We start from the raw sequence: 21,478 nt of genomic DNA, 5'->3' as shown, positions 1-21,478 counted from the left end.
TGGTTTTACAAACAACTTTTTATTATTAGGCAGAGTCATTTTTGTGAAATTTATAAAAGTACAAATTATAGATCGTAAAACTATGATAGGAAAGTGGTATAAATAATAAAAATTAAAAAAATTATCAGTCTGAAAATTTAACAATTCGTTTTAATGACAAATGCATTTTGTGTTTATTTTATTTTATTTTATTTTTGGTAATGCAAACATCACATAAAAATATTTGTTTCTTTCAAGATTAGCGCAATTTTCGTGAGCCCAAGCTTCAGAAATACTACACTGAATCCAGTCTTCTTCAAAGGTTTCTCCACAGATGATGCAGTAGTCTCTTGCAGTGGCGTGCCGTGACATTTGATGATAGGGAAACTGTGTTTCTGTAAGAAGCCGACTTCCAGGGGCAATAAGTTAATTGAGCGTCAGTGATGGTCTAGGGTCCATTCGTACGTGCGTGGTAGCGGAAGAGAAAGACGACAAGTATCTGACAAAAACCGCTTATTTTAACATAAAATAAACATGCACTATTGTGAGGCGCCGGGAAGGTCAAAGGAAGTTGGACTGCTCCTTTCGGCACCAGGTCGTTGACCTACTCACTTGTCAAGGATGGCTGTTACGTTTTGTTACGCGTTACGCGAGTGGAGGAAGTCAATGGAGCCGACGATAAGGTGTGAACGACAGTCGTGCAAAGACGCCATTTTTAACAACGAAACAAGCTTTATTGAGATTAATCAAATAAACAAGTACAACGCGAATTTCGGTTTCTAGCGTTCTAGTCCCTATTATGCGGGAGGGGGAGACCGAGAGAGAGAGTTACAATACCGATTGCACCTCTTTGAACTGTTCTGTAGAAGACGGAATATCCAATTGAATTTGGCAATAGGTCAAACGGTGTCGCTCGAAAATAGGGTCGAATCGGAGGCTTGAAGTAATCCAACAAAAAGGGCACGCGGAAAAATTCGGCTTGGAGGGTTGGCGTTGTACACACTCCGTAGATAGAAGACCAGAGACTCCCCTGAGGGGGGAAGAAGCGGGTTTTATAATTTTGCGGTGGGAAATTATGTCACGAGCACCGATTGTTTAGAGGTTAAGGTTGTCGTCAGAATTAAAACAATTGACAGATTTGGACGGTAAGTGTAAACTTTACGTCTTTACCGCGTGAGAACGTTTACTTTTAATAGAAAGGGTTATAAAATTCCCACGAACTCCGAGGTTCGTTTTATGAGTCATTAGGGAAAATAATTTCGAAAAATCCGCTAAATTCCGGATTTCACACTACATACTAAATAGTTTGCTTTAGGACAATCAGCCGTTCGGACGTCCTAGACGTCGATGTGGTTTTTTGATGGTCGATGGAAGGTGGCCACGGGACAGTGGCGTTGACAAGTCTGTAAGACACGGGGAGACTTCGTCCGTTGGCGTCAGGGACACGTCTAAGTCCGAAGTGGCACGGGTTATAGGTTGGCACAATAGAAGAGAAATTGTATTTTTTTTTTTTTTTTTTTTGCGCGTCGACACACGGCGTTTTGGTTATTCGGAACGTTAACCGAGTGCGAGATGTCGGAGATTATATCAATCTCCGTTCTTTCTTTCGTCCATTTTGATTGGTCGTTCTCCCTCAATCACGCTTCCCGAGTGGTTGGTCCCTGGTTAGTAAACGTAACCAGACCCATACCTGGAGCGCGAGAAAAGTCAAAATCGAAGATGAATTCGATCTTCCACCGATCATAGGACGACTTCCTTCCGCGATTTATGGTTTCTGTCCGGTAGTTTGATATAAACAATGGTTGTCCGACTACAAACGACTTTAACCTATGTTTTTTTAAACTAATAAATTTTTCTCTAAATTAACCATTTTTTTTCGTGTCTTTCGTGACGGGTCAGACCTTTCTGGAACCTCACATTTCCATAAAAGTTTTAAACAAATACTGAAAATGACAAAAATAAACAATTTATGTATTTTAGTTCTAAAATACAAATAATACATACATAATACAAATTGATACGATACAAACAATGATAGAAAAACTTGTTTTTAATTTTATATAAACTAAGGCCGCGACTCCACTAGCCGTAAAAGGGCCGTAAAACCCCTCACCGTAAAAGCTTTTAATCACGTGACCATGATATTTTACGCCTGAGCAGGTCGTAAAATATCATGATCACGTGATTAAAAGCTTTTACGGTGAGGGGTTTTACGGCCCTTTTACGGCTAGTGGAGTCGCGGCCTAACTCTATTCGGCGATTTTTTCCGCAAAGTCGTTAATTACTTTATCATAAAAGTCGCTGGTCGTCAACTCCATCAACGTATTTGAAAGCTCTTTTTCTATCGAAAGCAACTCTTGCGACGACAATTTTTCGTCCGACCGAGTGAGTGATACGGGTCAATGTATGAATTTGCCTCGTGGTCGAAAAACTGAGCTCAACAGACCCACTGGTAAATGGTACCGTAAAAATTAATGATATTAAATCATATAATTCTTTTAGTACGTCTTTGATCGAATCGACATTAATTATATATATATACATATATATATATATATGTTTTATGTCTAAGAGTTACTTGTCAATATAGTCCGGACACGAATATAAATATTGCGATTCGCTACGTAATTTGGATATATCAAAAAATTTCCCATAAAATTACTTAATTTAAAGAATTAAAACACGCTTGTAAAAATTGTTTTTCATAATATTAAAATTATTAACATCTAAAAGTGATAAAAATTCTAAAGATTTTATGTCTGAAAATCTGTCATTATAATTACAGTATAATTAAAAGAAAATTATAATTAAATATAACTTTGCAAGGAAACATGCGTAAAAATAACATTTAATACTCTTTACTTTTTAGATCTTAAACAATTCACGTAGTCAGCTTCCTGCCAGTGGTTAAGTTGCCACTGGCAGTTGGCAGAATCGTTGGAAGTATTATACGATATTTTGGTGTGTAGCTTCCACCAGCTAAACCGGGCTAAACCACCGCTTTACAGAGCACCAACCTCACCAGCTAAACCGGGTGAGGTTGGTGCTCTGTAAAGCGCATGCGCAAATGCCTATAATATGGCTGCTTTACACCATTCGGTTATTTTCGCCGTGAAAGCTGACCCGGTTTCGACAATACAGCGCTTCCATTCCGCCGCTGATATTCGAATATACAATAGATAATAAGATACATATATAATATACAGTAATACAAAATAGAATAAGATACATAATGCGGTTATAATGAAATATTAATTTTAATTAATTCAAAGTACGTTAAAATATGAAAATAATCGCCCAATATGAAATTATATTTTAGAAAATACAAGGGAAGCGGCGCTTCCACCGCTTCCAATGACGATACGCCACTGATACGTATACGTATAAGGGTATACGTAACCCTTGGGCCATCTTGGCACCAAGGGTTACATTAACCGGGTATACGTATACCATTCCCAAAATGCAGTCAATTTCACTCCCATCTTATTACAATATACTCTTCAAAGCATGCACTATTATCGGGTGGCTACGTGGGGATCATGTGGCTACGTAGATTACAGTGATTACACTGTAACTTAACGCATTGTCGTGATGAATGATCCACTTGTTTGGTCATAGTTCGGTTCTTTTTCTTCGAATATCATCTCGAATCTCTACAGTACTTCTAAATAGCATTGCTCTAAATCTAAATCTTGCACTCTGTTAATATTAACAGAGTGCAAGATTTGCGTTATTGTTGTTTTTGGCTGTCCGCTTCTTGGGTTATCCGTCCATCTTTCATGTGACATCACCCACTTTTCATGGTATCTTCACTATATGCCACTTGAAATTGTTGTGACATTTCAGTAGCGCATTTTTCGAAAATCTAATATTTATACGTTGCTTTAAATTTCGGTCACCCATTTTTTTGTCAAAGAGTGCACACAGATAACTATTACCTTCCCAATAGCTAAGTAACAAATAGCTCTATCAGCTTGAAATTTACGCACGTATTAGTTCAAACATGTTCGAACACGAATGCGCACGGCATTTCGATATAATTATGTCATACGCGACACTATGCGGCCATTTCGGGATTTAAATTTTCACACCTTGTATTTTGATTTCGTTTACAAAGAATTTATATTTCAGGCTTATTATACCTTAGGGAAATTCGTTTCTCTACATTAATACTAATAACACTAAACGTCTATACGAGAAATAGTAAAACGCAATGAAACAATAGTATTGTACAGTACATGAAGTTCTACTTCAAATCGAGGAAAATGGCGACGGAGACGCCTGAAACGTTAAACAAAACAATCTTACCGCCTGAAGACATGTTCTTGTTTCCTTGCCTTCACGAGATCATTCAAGAAGTTCTTTAAGAGATCACGTTGCGTTGATGTGTCTGCAATTCAGGTCCATCAGACAGCAGTTCTTAAGGTGGTCCCAACCAAGACTTTTCTGTTTCCAGAAGCTTTATGAACATTATTATAAGTGTATAGTGGTGTTTTTTCTGCGAGTTGCTGTTTCGAACTACAATTTATTGTCTGCCATTAATTGACTTTGTAGAAGATGTCTTTTTCTACTGTGATACTTTCTTTTTTAATTTTGTTCTTTTTGCTTATTATTGGAGGAGTCGAACTTAACCCAGGCCCAATGTCTCGTACACCACCTTCTTCACCCCGCAATAAAGCTTCGACTTCCGCCGGTAAACGTCGTCGATCTCCAAGCGAACCAACGTTGAAATCATCTCGATTGGAGGACTATTTTGCATCGCAGGATATTTCTTCTCAACTACCTCAGAAGATTCTGTGTCTCCTCGAGGAACGTTTTGATACTATTCTATCAAAACTGGAGGAATTGTCGTCGAAATTTGACTGGCTGTCTAATTTACATAAGGAATACGACGAACGTCTGTCTCGCCTGGAAGGAGAAATTGCTGAACTTTCGTCCTTTAAAACTGTATGTTTGGATAAACTTTTTCTTCAAAATTATTATATAGACTCGGTTCATAACGATTCGAAGAAGAATAATATCATTGTTTCTGGTTTGAGTGGCGATGACGAGGAAATAGTTAATAATGCTAATCGCTTTATTGAATTATTTAAAAGACAGAGCGGGGAGTCTATTCCTTTAGTTAATAGTTATCGAATATCGGGTACTCGACTTCTTTTGTTTAAACTCTATAGTCAAGGTGACAAAAGAGTTATCTTTAAAAATTTTAAGAAAATTCAGGCGTCGCCGTCATTCCCGCGCATTAGTCTTTGACGATTTGTCATACAGATCAAGATTAAGGCTTAGAAAACAGTTGCCCTTTTTTGCGGAAGCAAAATCTTTGAAAAAAAAAGTATTAATATTTCTGAAAGCCGACTGCTTGACTGTCGATGGTGACAAATTTACTTTTAATTTGGGTACGAATGAACTACAGAAGATCGATACTTTTTTAGACAAATCCAGCCAAAAAGGATAAGTGGAACAACTGCTAACGAGACAAATAAAATTTTGGAAATGAAGATATTGTCTTGGAATTGCCAAGGAACGCTGGACTTATCAGTGAATGACCAAGGGTTCATTTATTTATTGCAAAATTATGATTTAGTTGCTATAACTGAGACATGATTAACTAAGTATTTCAAACCGGTTCTTTCTATGTTGAACCCAAATTTGTTTCTATATGAACAACTTGCTAAAAAACAAATTGGTCCCGGTCGTCCTTATGGCGGTCTTATTCTTGCAATTTCCCAGAAATTGGGCTCCTCGGAAATGTTGTTTAACTCCGATAATCTTATGGTGATTAAATTAAATTATGGAAGATTTTTTTGTTCACTTAGTCAAAGCTTGATTATTGTTCTTGTTTATATGAGAATAGATCTTTATGATTTTCTGTTAAAAAAAATGGAAGACTTGTTGATGAATTTCCCTGACGACGATATAGTTATTTTAGGTGACACGAATGCCAGAATAGGCAAGGAACTAGATAATTTTTATAGCTGGGAGTAATATTAATGTCCTAAATTCCCGAAGATCTAATGACTTAACATTGAACCAAAGAGGAAAAAGCTTTTTACAACTGATTAAGTCGCACGGATTATATATTTTAAATGGTCGATGTGCCTCAGACAATCCCGGCTAAATTCACTTTTCTTTCAACAGTTGGTCTATCTGTTATAGATCTAATAACAGTAAATGTTTATTTAATAGATAGATTATTGGATTTTAGCGTTCTTGATATTTTCATTTGTAATCACTCTCCAATCTCAATTTTATTTGAATTTACGACGGATAGCGTACGGACTCTGAAACTCCCAAAAATTCGTTACGTATGGAAACAAGATAGATCGGATGACTATTTATCTTTGGTTAGCTCGCTGTATACCTCGATTAAGACAACTTTTTTGCTGGATGCGCAGAGTTACTATGATGAACTACTAAACATTAAATAAAACGTGCTCTGCAAAAATTATATAAACAAAATCTAACACCTTATCTTCGCTGAGAAAGTTTAATTTTAAACAAACGTTTTCGGCCTATTCTATAGGCCATCCTCAGGCTAAACAAATCGAATAGAACCGTTCCATAAGAACGAATACAAATATTTAAATTTAAAAATTAACAACGGATTAATACAAATATTTAAATTTAAAAAAATTAACAACGGATTAAAAGATACATAATTAACTAATATCGTATAAAAATTAAAAAACAAAATAAAAATCAAAAATAAACTCAGAAAAAACTTCTAAACACAATCATAGAACCATAAAATAAACATGTAAATTAAGAGTTCCTTGCTCTGCAAGATTTGTTTTTGTTGTAGATTTTGTTTATAGAACTACTAAACATTTTGTTGACTTCGGCTTTACGATGTGGGATGGTCAAGAAGAACATTTCCTTGTTATCATTTGAGAAGCAATGGTTTGATCCACAGTGTCTATGTTTAAAGAAATCTGAGAACAGAATACTACGAATGTTTCGAAGAAACAAAAGTAGAAACCTCTTGGACAAATATTGTAAATTAAATAAAAGCTACAAGTCGCTATGTAAGGCGAAGCAAAAGATCTTTTTGGCTAAAATAAATTCATTATTATTGAAGACAAAAAATACTAGAGATTTTTGGTCACTAGTCAATAAGTTTCGAATTAAGAAACCGTGTGAAAATGCTATATCTCCCTCGGATTGGTTAAACTATTTGCAAGAGTATTTCGCTGGACCAGATACAGTAATTTATATCGATGTAAGTCTTAATAATACTGTACCTCTTTTGGATGACTTTATTACCCTGAGCGAATTAGAAGTTGTAATCAGAAAACTAAGATCATCTAAGGCTCCAGGTCCTGATAATATAAGGAATGAAATGATAAAATGCCTTTCTACAGAAATACTATTGGATATATTGGATATGTTTAATTCCTTTTGGTCTAGGCGCTCCTTTCCACTATCTTGGAAACAAATTGCTTCGAGAATGATATATAAGAAGGGATGTAGGCAGACGCCAACTAATTATAGACCAATCGCTTTAATTAATGTATTTAGAAAGGTCTTTTCAACTATTGTTGAAAATCGGCTCCGGATTTGGATGAACGAATTTAATATTGTTACAACTGTTCAAGGAGCATTTGTTAAAAATATAGGTGTTGAATATAATTTGTTTATTTTGACTGGTCTTATTCAAATATTACTATCGAGGAAACGAGGGAAATTATATACTGCATTTATTGACCTCAAGAAAACTTTCGACACAGTTGATCGTGATTTGTTATGGTATAAGCCTAGAAGCATTGGTCTTTCTTCGTTTTTTGTCAACTTACTTAAGAGTCTCTTCTCCAATACTAGATATTTTATAGAAACTTTTTCATTAAGCACTGATTATGTTGAGTCCAATAGAGGGCTACCTCAAGGAGAACCACTGAGTCCTATCCTTTTTGTTTTGTTTTTGAACGATCTCCCTGGGCTTCTGAGAGTTAACCCTTTTAAGCTCACGGGGGCGTGGTCTCAAGTAGTTTACCTGTGACCATTTCATATTAAACACATATAGCTATATGACAATCTTATATTATTTAATAATGCTTTAGCGATAGCAGGCCATGGCTTCAAAAACGAATTACCATCCATCTTTGAAAGTCTTGTATATGTCAATTTTCGATAATTATCTTCCGGTAGGTCAATTAGTTTTCTCCAAAATCTAAACAATTTTATCACCAATCCAATTGCGAGGGGAGGTCTTCCCAATTCCATTCTGAATGCAGACCCCGAGACAGATCTGTTAATATGGAACACCCGCTTAAAGTAGAATAACTGTATCGGTTCAAACTTGTCCACTAAAAGACCGCCCCAAACCGGGAAAGCATAAAACATACTTGGTCCAATCAAAGAATCAAATAGTTTAAAGTAGTTATATAATGAAGACGCTTTAATTTTAATAAGTAACGTGATGAGATTGGAGATCCTAGATCTTGCAGCAGGTAACACCTTGTTTAAATGATAGGAGAATGTACCATGTGAAGAAAAATAAATACCCAGATATTTAAAGTTAGACGCAATTTCAAATCTATGGTTTTCTAAACTAAAACTATCTGTTTTTTTATGTTTTCTACCTCTACGAAAGATCATAAGCTTTGTCTTTTCCAAATTAATTGCCAATCGATTATCTTCACAGTATTTCCAAGTAAGATTAAGTCTTTCTCTAATACCCCGTTCGCACCAAGCATTTCAATCTAGATTGTGACCAAGGTCAGCGACTATGCCTTGGTGCGAACACCCTCGACCGTTTCAATCTCGACTGAAACGACGTTCAATCGCGATTGACTGGAGAGAGTTCTTGAAACTAGATCCAGTCATAAGAGAGATCCCACAATCCCACGCGCGCGAGAAAATACAAGATGGCTACAGAACACGTGTCGGGCTATCGGCAAAGAAATAAAAAAGATGTTTGGAGAGACGATGACATCTGTCTATTATTAGATATATGGCAAGAAAAAGTATTTATTTCTAATCAAAACTTCCATTTTGTGTGTTGGTGTTTGTGACTTACCGAGTAGTTATGCCAGTTTTATCATCGCTTGCAATAGCCGGGTTATTCTCAAGCGAGTTACCTGTGCGAACGGCACGACGTTTGAATAGCGACAGTCACAATCCAGATTGTAGGTAAATCGAGATCGAAGTGAGTCGTGGATTGTGTGCGAACGTAGTATAAGGAAGAAGCCGAATTAGCTAAGAGAAGGATATCATCAGCATAAAGAAGACAGTTAATTTCAACACGAGTAAGATAAAGGTATCATAGAACTTTTAAGTGAGAGTCTGTTCTTTCTGGACTGTGATCGACGATTGAGAGACCTGTATTGGTTTAGGGATGTTCAATATTTGACTGAAAGAGTTTGGAACAGTGAAATCTTCCATAATGGAATGTGGAGTCCAATGCCTTATTTATTGTCTGATTTGAGTTATAAACTAAAGTAATTTGGTGCACAGTTTAGACTAAATAGGTTCTCTATAAACCTAAATGGCAAATCAATTAATATCTCGGACGACTCAGGGTGTTTTTTTGTGGATCAGTAGTGTTGGATATGAGAAAACACCTACTCGATTCGTGTAACTTCGTTTTGGATACCCGAGCTGCTACTCTGCCATCTGATTTTTGTTATCAAATTATACTCGGTGATAATTTTTCCAAGCTAACTTTGTATAAATTATACAATTTCTTTGTTCATGTAGCTACCTTAAAACAATAATGTTCTTTTAACCCCCTTTGTAATAACAAAAGTTATATCAAATAATAAAGATTAATTGATTATAAGTGTATAGTCTTTCTTGGACAGCAATTTTAAGACCACTAAAAGTAATTTCTATGTATTTTGTTTTGTTGCTTTTATTCTGGCATTGACCGAGCTTTATAAATACACCACACACATTCCACATCGTAAAATAATATCATTTTAATTGTCCATTAATTATAAAAATAATGTAAACGTACAAAAGTTATTTTCAAGGTACTTTTACTTTCAAATCTTTGTCATATTTAATAGCACTTTATAATTACAAATGTATAAGCTTTTACATATACCGTTATTACAGTTTCTATTTGTATGTTAAATTCAATCAAATTATTAACATTTTTAGCGGCGATGGAAATTGCATTACTCAAAATTCCAATAATAATGTGTTTCTTTCTAAAACATAGAATCAGTTGGCTGCAACCTGCAAGAAACCGTTAAGATTTCAAGATACAAGACATAACAAACACGTGAATACTTTTCATTGGCTGACAAAGTTTACCACGCAGTCATCTATTAGTTCAAAAACTCATTGTGTTAAATCTTCGTAATTGTTTCCTTAAATGTTAAAGATTTAAATCTCGTAACAGCACAGAGTGTATGTTGTCATCAACAAATAATTATCAGTTTGTTACATGGCAGCATTGAAAGAAAAGCTGGATTAAAAGATAATCTTGTGAGTACGCCGTGCATGATACGATGCTAAAACAATTCAATCTGCGATAACGCACTGGGAGTTCTTCCAAACTGAAAGTAAAATTAAAATAGTCCAAAAATATTTTTAACAAGTAAAACGGCAAAGCCGTATTTGAGACAAGACTCACTGGGAGACTCACTACTAAGCAGCATTCACTTTGACGCTCAAGCGGGTCTCGTTCTCATTCTCCAATCTTCTTTGGCATTGCTGGTTTTGAGCACGATCGTTCAAACTTCGCCGGCCACGACCACGAGGTCGTCCACGATGCATTTTCGGTGAAATTAACCTATCTATGTCGAAATTTCTTTCCGTTGCCTGTCGGCCCGCGTTGAATTTTTGTCGATGCCTAACGAAAATTTCCCGTTTTTGAAAAAAATAATCGTGGCTATTGTATCGTCCGAAATTATTTTTTTAATTTTGCACAAACAACATACAGTTTAACCCGATTATAACGTCATCGGATGTAACGACAACCCTAATATAACGTCTTTATCTGCGTGGCTAAAATCTGTACGTGGCACGTCCTACCTTGTCAGTAATGTCCAAGTTGACCTCGACCACGGGTTCTGCAGGTAAAAATTAACTGAGAAACTGACAATTTACTTAATTTTTATCGGCTACGCGATATTTACAGTAGTGTCGCGATATAACATAAATCCAAGATCGGCACGACTATCGAATCGTAAGATTAACTAAATGAAGTAAAAAGATGCCTCTCCTTGTTAGAGTTTAGGAGCAAAGTAAGGTCAAAGGGCAAAGTTCACACGGTGGCGCCCTCTGCCCTACACGTCAAATTTTTATCAGTTCCAAGATTTTACTTTACTAGATAATGTTAAAAAAAACCCACTTGTAACGACATAAAACCGTTTTAACGTCATATTTGAAGCACTCCCAAATTTACAAAATTAGATTACAAATTTTATTTAACAGAAGATACTACGTGTTCAGTCCTAAAGACATAGTTCACTTCTTAGAATGACTGGGTGTTACTCTCCCCACCTGACTTCTGTGGGGTGAGGTTCCTGTTTTGCCTATTTGTAGAAGAGGGTCGCCAATTTGTATTTTATTTTGACTCGGTTCTTGGTCCCCTGACTACCTACAAGTCTGGATTTTTTTTATGCTCAAATGATTTGGGCATCGAATACTCTGTGCCAAATATCAACTCTTGACATGTATTCCATCATACCTCTAAGCTGGTAACAAAAACGGCAGTACGATTTTATAAACAAGACGTAGTCTTGTCAAAAATACGACGAAAAGTATCAATCTGACTCAACCTGTTCCGACTTTAAGAGCTTCAGAGCGATGAAAATATTCAAAAACACTTATAACAAGAAAATAATTATATATTTTCACATTCATCATACAACTGTAAGTTGCTCATTATTTGCATTTTGTCAAAGCAACGACGCTTCGGCCTCTTCAGTGACACAATTCAATCGGCGCATCAGTGCATTTATAGTTAACAAATCCTAACATGCATAAACATTGATGCCATTAGTTAAATTAATATTATTTATATTTTTCTTATTTATTATTGAGAAATGTTCTTAAATTTTCTCTTAACAATATTCTTTTCTTTAAACAATATTTTTATATTATCGGTATTAATTTTACAATTTGCCTCACTACAGTGTAAACCAATGCCCCACTACAGTGCCTTGGTGACGTCATTGTACCTAATCTAATAGCTGCTTGATGTTCTTTTACTAGATTTCGAGTAATCTTTTCGTTTCTCCTATATAATATTTAGTTTCATTTCCACAAATCTACAAGAACGTTTTGTAAATTACTCCAGGTGTCTTGAGAATATCTACTTCGTTTCTTTTTCCATGCAGTAATGTTGATACTCTGTTCTTTGGAGAAGGAGCCAACTCCATGGAAAATTTGTTAAATTCATTCTTATATTTCTCAAATAGACCTTTTATATGTAAAAATTGGAAATATTGGAAAAATTGAGGTTTCATTTTAACTTTGAGTCTATCTGAAATAAAATCTATAAAGCAGACCGATTTGAGTCAGTGCAGGAAAGGTGCGACGTCGCTGTGAATATGAGTTTAAAAGCTTAACAATTGAGTAAAAGCATTGCTGAATTATAACGAGTAATATACATAGACAGCTGCTTATCCGGACAAAACAGCATGCGATTGGTGCGTTGACATGTTTGATTCTTTTATGTTTTCTGATTAATCCAAATTTAACCCGCACGGAATCTGACAGCAAACCCTATGTTAGGCTTAGAAAAGACGAGACCTATAACAAAAATTTTTCCGTACAGAGAATAAAGTATACGAGTTAAATTGTATGCGGATGCATATCCAGTAAGTGTAAGCAGACTACTCTTTTTAAATTCGTTTGTAAAGGCTATAAAACATGTTATACTCCAAAGCTAATTACAACAATCATTGAACAGTTGTGCAACACGAAATCTTACACATTCCAGGTGCTTAGACTTAATTTATGTGAATACCGAAAGGTTCGCTACTCACGTAACTCGAAACTAAGTGCCCAGGAAGACTTTGTGAAAAGTCACATCTCCAAGACTGTGAGTAAAGTATAGCCTGTCCTCTCACTACAATTTTTTAGCGTTATTTTCACTTTTTGTACATGATGCAATTTCCAAGGCCGTTCTGTTCTTAGACGAAAAAATTATAGCTTAGGTAAACGGAAAACAATTTCAAGAAGCACAAATCAGACGTTTAATAAAGCTAGACAATAGTGAGCACGAATACTGCAAAGGGAAGGTCTGAAATAAACAACTGCAAAAGTGTATGACAAAAGTATTGAACAAAAAGCCTGAGGAAAACCATTAACTGTATACCACAGCACTGCAATCTTTTTATTACAGATCGGAGTGACCATACAAGATATTGAAATGTCATTCAACGAGACGTATATACGTTATGCTTTTCAGACGTAGATACCTTATGAATCATTTTTGTTCCTTCCGTAATTGTAAACGACAAGTTCTTGAAACACTATTCATAAACAGTATTGGTGAGAATATAGTGTAAAATTACAGTTAAGTTTAACAAAACATTACATATAAAAAATTGTATTTTGCTATATTCTTTTTAATTTCTTTTCAGTATTAAATATGTTATCATTACAAATATCGATTATAACCTAATTTGAGCATTTGTAAAACGCCTTTTGTAAGTGATGCAATTTCCATAAACGCTACTAATATATATATAGTTTACCAAAGTTGGTTTCATAAAAATATATTTAACACATATATGAGTATTTTCATTACAAACACACGAAAAAAAAAATATATTGATTAAAATTCATTTATCAAAAGTTTCACGAAGTTATTGCAGTTGCCTTTACAAGAATTCCATTTTTTGGATGGGGTATAAAAAGCGAAAAGTCTTCTTCAACTTCCTATAACAAATTATTAATTTGTATAATTAAAAAATAATATTAATACTTTTATACATTGAATTAAATAAATTATTTAAAGTAAGGTTCTATTTACCAAACTTCCACAAGGTTCTAATTTGTAGTGCTTTATGAGATTAGACAAAGTTAATTTCATAACTGTTTGAGCCATTCTCATTCCAATACAGCCTCTTGGACCATATCCGAAAGGTTGATATATCGATGGATCTATTAGTCCTGCATTCTTAGATGAAAATCTGAAATGTAATAATCAAAATATTAAATATTACTTTTAGAAAAATTCATATTATTAAAAATGAATTAATCAATATCACAGGTTAAAATGACACTAGATTAAACCTGTCAGGGTTGAAATTTTCCGGCTCTTTCCAGTATCTGCAGTCTTTAAGCAAGTTCGGTACTGGGATCATAACTGAAACTCCTTTTGGAATAATTATATTCTTATAATGGAAATCTTTCGAACATTTTCTATTTGTTAATCTGGGTAATTGTAAACTCTTACATTAGTTAAAAAGATTAGTTAAAAAGTAGAATATACTTCTAAGTGCATAATACTTACAATGGTGAAAGAGTACGAAGACGTAACGTTTCCGATATTACTTGACTCAGGTACTTCAATTTTGGTAAATCGGCATATTCAATTTTCTGTTAAAAAATACTTTTTAAAAATAACATAAACTCTCTTAACTTAAAAATTTATGTTCACTAACAAATTTATATATTTAATATTATAACTTATCGCAAAAATTTTAGCATTAAACTCAGAAAAAAATAAAAATGAATAGAAAATTTTTCAATATAAAATTATGATAACACTATTTATAATTTATATTTTGTGTAGTAATTCTAATATACGATATACTGAATAATAATTCTGGTTTAAAAATTATAAGAAAACTTAAAATTAAATTATAAATGTAAAAAAAGAAAATTATTGCACACGAAATTCTAACCCGTAAAATAATGCTCTTCACGCAATGCCTTAACTAATCACACCACGCCATTAACATGTAAATAGGTCTGCTACGTAGGTATTAATCACTTTAGAAAAAATTTAATCGTGATTTTCTCGAGAATGTTTGATCAGTGGGTCCTGCAGCTCTGGCAGAGTTTAAGTATATGTAAGTACTACACATCCACAAAATTTAGTCGAAATCGGTATTGACAACCACACGGGTTCCCTTCGTGAGTATTATTCTAATAAATAACCTCTAACATCTCTCGACTAGACATCGTAACCGGTTTTACCCTATATTAAATCGTTGCTAATCAACGTACTTATAAATAATTTTTATTAATAATAAATTAATAATGCTTACTACATACATCCGTAAATACAGTAATAACTCGACTTACGCTACCCAGACTTACGCGAACCCGGAGTTACGCGATTTTCAAATATCGACGATTCGTCTTTTGTTTGAGCGCCACGCAACCGTTGATACTCACTCCCCCCAAACTATTGTTCAGCTTACCTGTTCGGACGTGTCGCGCGGAATCGACGCATAGCTACAATTTATTTTGTCTTATTTATTTCTGTGTTTGTTATATCTACTAAGGTGAAAAATATATTACTAGACATAATAAAACAATTTGCTTAAATCATAAACAATTACATTGTTTTCAATGTGTTCGTTTATTTCCAGACGAACTCTTTCTTGTTCTTCAGGATGTTTGACCAAATAATGGGTGCACCAAGCTAACATAGTACTCGTAGTGTCATATCTAGAAAGAGAGAAAAAAACAACTTACTGTACAGTTTAGCATTATGTACTTGATATAATTTATATTAAAAATTATTTTATGAAAAATAATAATAACCCAGCTGTCATAAATAGGAACAGCATTCGCAACAATAACGTCTGATGAAAGCTTGGTTATGATTCCATCCGCTTCACCTTCAGCATCAATCATGATTTGCAAGAGATCCGGAGGATGATACTGAAAAGAAAACAGTTTTAACTATCACCGATAATATTGTTATTTAACAATTTATAAATTGTAAATCTTACGTCAGAGGTTTTTCGAGAAGTAACCATTTGACTGCACGTATCAAACACCATTTTAACAGATGGAAAATTTATTGCATATTTTATTGCATCCAAAATCTTTCTAACGTACGTAGGAACCGGTTCAATTTCGGGAAAACAAACTAAGCACATTATGTTAATTATTTATAAAAACATCATAAAACTATTTTAAAAATTCTTACTCGATAATATAGACAACATATCAGAAGAATCAACCTCCGAGAGATTATAGACAGATTGCACAAATTTACTTGTTTCGTCATTTTGTACGTTTGTCTGAATTCCAAAAGCTGTTCTACAAATTATATCGAAAGTTAACTTTTTATAAAATTCAGCAATATCAAACGGCGATTCTTTCTGTTTTTCGATTTTCTCCATAAATATATTTATTGGCTTAGACATAAGAGTGCTCATCTAAAAACATAAAATTTTGATATGATTCAATAATAACAATACATACTTTTGTATTTGTAACGCTAAATATTTATAAAATATAATTTTAATATCCTACATATCTACAGTTTTATTAACGTAGCATAAATACCATCTTCAGTTTAGCTGTACTGAAACTTGTGCTCAATATATTTCTGGTATTTTTCCAATCCTGCATCACATTGAAGTATAAGTGTTTTAAGCGTCAGATCATGAGGAACTCCTCCATCCGGAAGTATTACCTGAAAACAATAGCTAATGAAATATCAGAATAATACGGTTATAATTACGAAAAATTACTTAAAAACTTACATCTCTATTCATAAAATTTTTGAATTCCTTTATCTGTATAAGTTTTATCAATTCCAAATCACAACACACAACCCAAGGATTTCCTCCAAGAAAGAAACTAGAAATTATAAAATAATATAAATTTTATAATTTATAATATAAAATTTATAAAATAACAAATTTCTCAAAATATAATTAAAATTAAGAGTTAAAATTTATTTTTAATCGCTTGTTTCAAAATCGTTATAGTCCTTCATACTCAAAGTAAAAAGAAATGCAAGTAGGAAATGTTTTACGCATTGTTTTGAAGAATTCTGTGTAATAAAATAGTAGATTTTAGTCACAAATTAAAAGTTTCAATACGCTAATCCACATTATGATAATATGATATATTTCAGATGCTGGCAGCCTATGAACGCGTTCCAAACATAGCAAAATGCAGTTAGATAAAATCAGTATTGACGCATTTGTAAACATTCATAATATTGTGTAATTGTAGTTTTCGGTTGTTTGCATTTTGTTGTCGCATACGTAAAACTATTTGTCGTGGTCGGAATCGCGAGACGGACGATTCCCGCCTTTTTGTGTTATAACGTGATTCTGTAAATTCAAATTGATAGCCGTTGGAGAGGAGTCCGTCGGAGAGCGACCGTTAGAACGACGGTTAGGAAAACGGCCGTTGGGTTTAAATCAAACAGCAGCGATTGGTCGACGATACGGCCGGTGAGCCGAAGACTTCATAGCGCTGATTGGAGGACGACCATGGACTACGTCCAGTATAAAAGGAGCGACTTTCGACGGGAAAAAGGTCAGTGTTGCCGTTTCTAGTACATTTGTACTTTTCTGGTACATTTTGCGTTTTCGAGAGCATTGAAAGTACACTTAGATTTTTAGTACATTTTGAGTACATTATAATATTTTAGTACCATTTATGGTACAAAATAATATTTCATGCCTTAATTAACGAAAGAATCCGAAAAAATTAGTTCAATAAAGTCTCACTAGTGTCACTACTTGTTAATTTGAATTATCCAATCACAACATACACATGGCTTATGTCGGTGACGTCAACAACATAGATAGTGTCACGTGATCCAAACAATTCAAATCCGTCAAACAAAAATAATGGACAGGTAAGGAAATCAACGATTTTAAACTTTTGTCGTCAATAATATCAAAATAGCCGTTAAGTCAGAGTCGAATTATTATAGAAAATAGTTTTGAAATTGTACGAGTATAAATAATATAAATACTTTTATATTATTTTCTACCATTATAATTTAATTCTTAAATTATGAACTTCAGTTTTAGTAATTTTGGTAGAAGAAATAACGGTTAAATTTCAGATACGTATACTGTTATGGCTGCCCTTCCGGAATCTCGATAGTATTTGCGATTAGAAATGCAAATTTTTAATTTTCTCGGGCCCGAGGACCCACGTTCTAACCTAACCTAACCTATTCTAATAAATTACTAATAATTTGTTAATTTATTAGAATAGGTTAGGTTAGGTTTGAACGTAGGTCCCCACTGTGCGGCCATGACAGTATACATATCTGAAATTTAACCGAATTAACTTTTGTTAATTTGAATCTGTCCACGCATATTTAGTTTATAATTTTTTTATCCATCACTATTGTATTTTTAAAAAATTAGCTTTAATGCTTGTGTTAAAAAAACCATACAACATATTTTCATTAAAAAATTTTATGAAATATTTTATTTTATATTTAAATATTAGCCTTTTCAAGTCACACCTTGATTATATTTGTATTTCAATAACAGAGCATTTGATTTCGATCTCACGAAGATTTAAAGAATTTCGATCATTAAAAAACTGTTAAAAAAGCACTCATATTAATGCTTTTTAAATTTTTTTTAAAAATATTTGTGAGCAAATATATCGATTTGCTTTTTATTTGTTTTCACGTACATTAAATAATTTCCGACTAAACATTATTACAATATAGTGCAATGTTTTGTCTAATTTCTAATTTAGATACATCAAGCGCAACCAAAAAATAGGCTACATTGGTGCAGCACAGAAGAACTTACATCCAATAACCGTTAAGCCTACTCAAATTCCCGTTAATCCTGCAGTGCTTTCTTCGAACAATGTTTCTGCAACTGCTGTTTCCGCCATTTCCACAAATATGAGGGATATAACTTCAGCTTCTAAAAGTACTAGTTCTCCAGTTAAGAAACGCAGGCACATTGAGAAATCAACATTATCTAAATCGTTAACTCAGGAAATGACTAATTTGTATTCTTCTGAATCGGAAGTTGAAGAAGCTGAATTAGACTCATCTTGTATTGAATCTGGTAGTGAAAACGAAGCAGGATCGAATGGTGGTGTTGTGAAAAAGGATGATAAATCTGAGAAGAAAGGAAAAAATTATCCTCAAAATTTTTGTGACAAGTGGCTACAAATGGGAGAATTTAAGACTTGGCTAAGACGATCTACAGTATACCCAAATAAAGCATTTTGTGCAGTATGCCAAAAAACCATATCTGGAAATGTTTGTCACCTTCGACGACATGCCACCAATACAAAACACAAACAAGCAATGAAGAGCCTTGAAACAGTAAAATCAGGAGGCCTACTAGAAGCTTTTCAAAGAAAATCAAACCAACAAGAAAAATTAGAAGCTGAGCTGAAATTAGCTATGTTTTGTGTAGAGCATAATCTTCCAATAAAGATTATGGATCACCTTCCTAAACTTATCCAGTCCGTATGCCATGATTCAAATATTGCCAAAGACCTAAAAGTAGCCCGAACGAAAACAACAGAACTCATTAAAGAAAAATTATCTGCGAAAAGCTGCGAAGAAATGACTTCAGTGTTACAAAATGTGAAATTTTCCTTAATTATTGATGAAACGACTGATATCTCCTCCACCAAATGCTTGGCAGTGATTGCTAGGTATTTTGATAACTCTTCTGGAAAAGCAAGGGATCGCTTTATGGGACTGTTGCAAGTTCAGCAAGCAACTGCTGAAGCTATCTATCATTCAATGATGGAACTTTTGATAAATTTAAATATTCCTGCACAAAATATGATTGGATTTGGTGCGGATAATGCCTCTGTGATGATGGGTGAATCTGGTGGTGTGAAAGCGTTAATTAAAAAGGACAATCCGAATATTTTTGTTCTTGGATGTGTATGCCATTCTTTTAGCTTATGTGTGTCGCAGGCTTGCAACAAACTTCCACGGACAATTGAAGACTTGGTTAGAAATATATATGCTTACTTTGCTCATAGCTCCAAGAGGATCAATGAACTTAGTGAATTTCAAAAATTTGTAGATGGCCAACCACATCGATTGTTACGTTTATCTCAGACAAGATGGCTATCCTGGCAGGCAGTAGTCAATAGAACCTTAGAACAATGGAATGCACTCACTCTTTATTTTACAGCAGCTGCTGTGGAAGATAACATACATACAGCACAGTTGTTACTGAAAGATTTACAGAATCCCTTTAATAAGTTGTATTTACATTTTTTATCTTACATTTTGGAACTCATCAACAAAATGAACCTTAATTTTCAAAGCGAGAGGCCACGTATTACATCACTTCTGCCAAACATATCTTCTCTGTTTAAAACAATTTTGCACAACTATCTGAAAAAAGATTATGTGGATTCAATACCGCTGAACAAGATAGACACTCAAAATTCACGACATTTTCAACGAATAGAAACAATATATCTTGGTGCAATGTGCGAAGTTCAGATTGCAAAGAATAAATTCCCTGAAAAAGACATGAAGCTATTTCTCTCAAGCATTCAGTCTTTCTATATTGTTTTAAGTGCAGAAATTAAAAAGAAATTTCCTTTTGATGATTTGATCTTGCAGGAAATAACAAAGTTGGAGCCAAAAATTGCTTTGTCTGGAAATGTTAGGTCAGTTGTAAACCTGGTAACACATTTTCCTAATATTGTGCCTGAACATGAGTATGAAGAGCTGAACACAGAATGGCAACTGCTGCCTGAAATTCGTGATAAGTTAACCAGTTGTGCAGTTGAAAACCTAGAAACTTTCTGGTATGAAGTAAATAAAATTAAAGATGACAATGGCGACGTGATGTTTCCAATACTTGGAAAGCTTTCAACAAGTTTGTTGAGTCTTCCCCACTCTAGTGCTTGTGTGGAAAGAGTCTTCTCACAACTTAATTTAATTAAGACAAAGATTCGCAATAGACTTCAGGTTGACACTTGTAATGCTTTTCTGCTATCAAAAGAGTTATTAAAAACCCAAAACCGAAAATGTTACGATTGGATCCCAGAACTTAAAGAAACTCACCCAATAGCTATCCACGATACCGAAACAGAAGAGAATGAAGATGTAGACGACATAATACATCTGTTCAACTTGTAAGATAAGATTTGCAATTTTTTATACTTGTAGAATTGATTTTGCTAATTTTATTAAAGAAAGTTTTGTCTTACTATTCTTTTATTTAATTTAATGAAGTGCCTATGTGGCAGATTGAAAGTATACATATATATATTTTTTCATGAATACTTTGTTTACGTGCCTATATATAACCTATATATATATATATATTCACTTAAAGTATTTATGAATATGAATTTGAAATAAGCACAAAAACTTAGTATGATGGTATATTAATATCAAAAGCAACCAACCATAGAAATAGTACATTTTGAAGGAAAATAGTACATTTTTTGAAGGAGATTCAGTACATTTTGAAATTTAAAAGCGGCAACACTGAAAAAGGTTTCCTTTTGAAAGCTGAAGGCGAAGGCTCTCGTTTTGAATACCATAAGGAGTGGACTCAGGTTGGACTGTAACGTACTCGCTGTTGTATAGGATTCGTGGGTTCTACGATTGATACGTTCGTAAACGGAAGTCGCAAGGTGCTCT

At 34.0% G+C, this 21,478-nt stretch overlaps 1 protein-coding gene across 1 annotated transcript; it reads right to left on the bottom strand.

Annotated features, from left to right (window-relative positions):
* Positions 1-13,737: 13,737 nt before the first annotated feature.
* Positions 13,738-15,944, bottom strand: LOC136986956 (cytochrome P450 3A31-like). The gene is made up of 7 exons (XM_067284598.1): positions 15,849-15,944; positions 15,658-15,777; positions 15,453-15,561; positions 14,396-14,481; positions 14,176-14,316; positions 13,913-14,072; positions 13,738-13,818 (listed from the first exon to the last, which is right to left on the bottom strand). Exons 2-7 carry the CDS (start codon positions 15,681-15,683, stop codon positions 13,738-13,740), a joined length of 603 nt encoding a protein of 200 aa, XP_067140699.1. The 5' UTR covers positions 15,684-15,777; positions 15,849-15,944.
* Between the last annotated feature and the right edge of the window lie 5,534 nt (positions 15,945-21,478).

This window comes from Centruroides vittatus, unplaced genomic scaffold (genome assembly GCF_030686945.1).
Source record: "Centruroides vittatus isolate TY-2023 unplaced genomic scaffold, ASM3068694v2 scaffold_1424, whole genome shotgun sequence".
In the NCBI taxonomy this organism is placed as follows: Eukaryota; Metazoa; Arthropoda; class Arachnida; order Scorpiones; family Buthidae; genus Centruroides; species Centruroides vittatus.
Note: the sequence above shows the minus strand (reverse complement) of the source record. Positions and strands in the feature narration are given on the sequence as shown.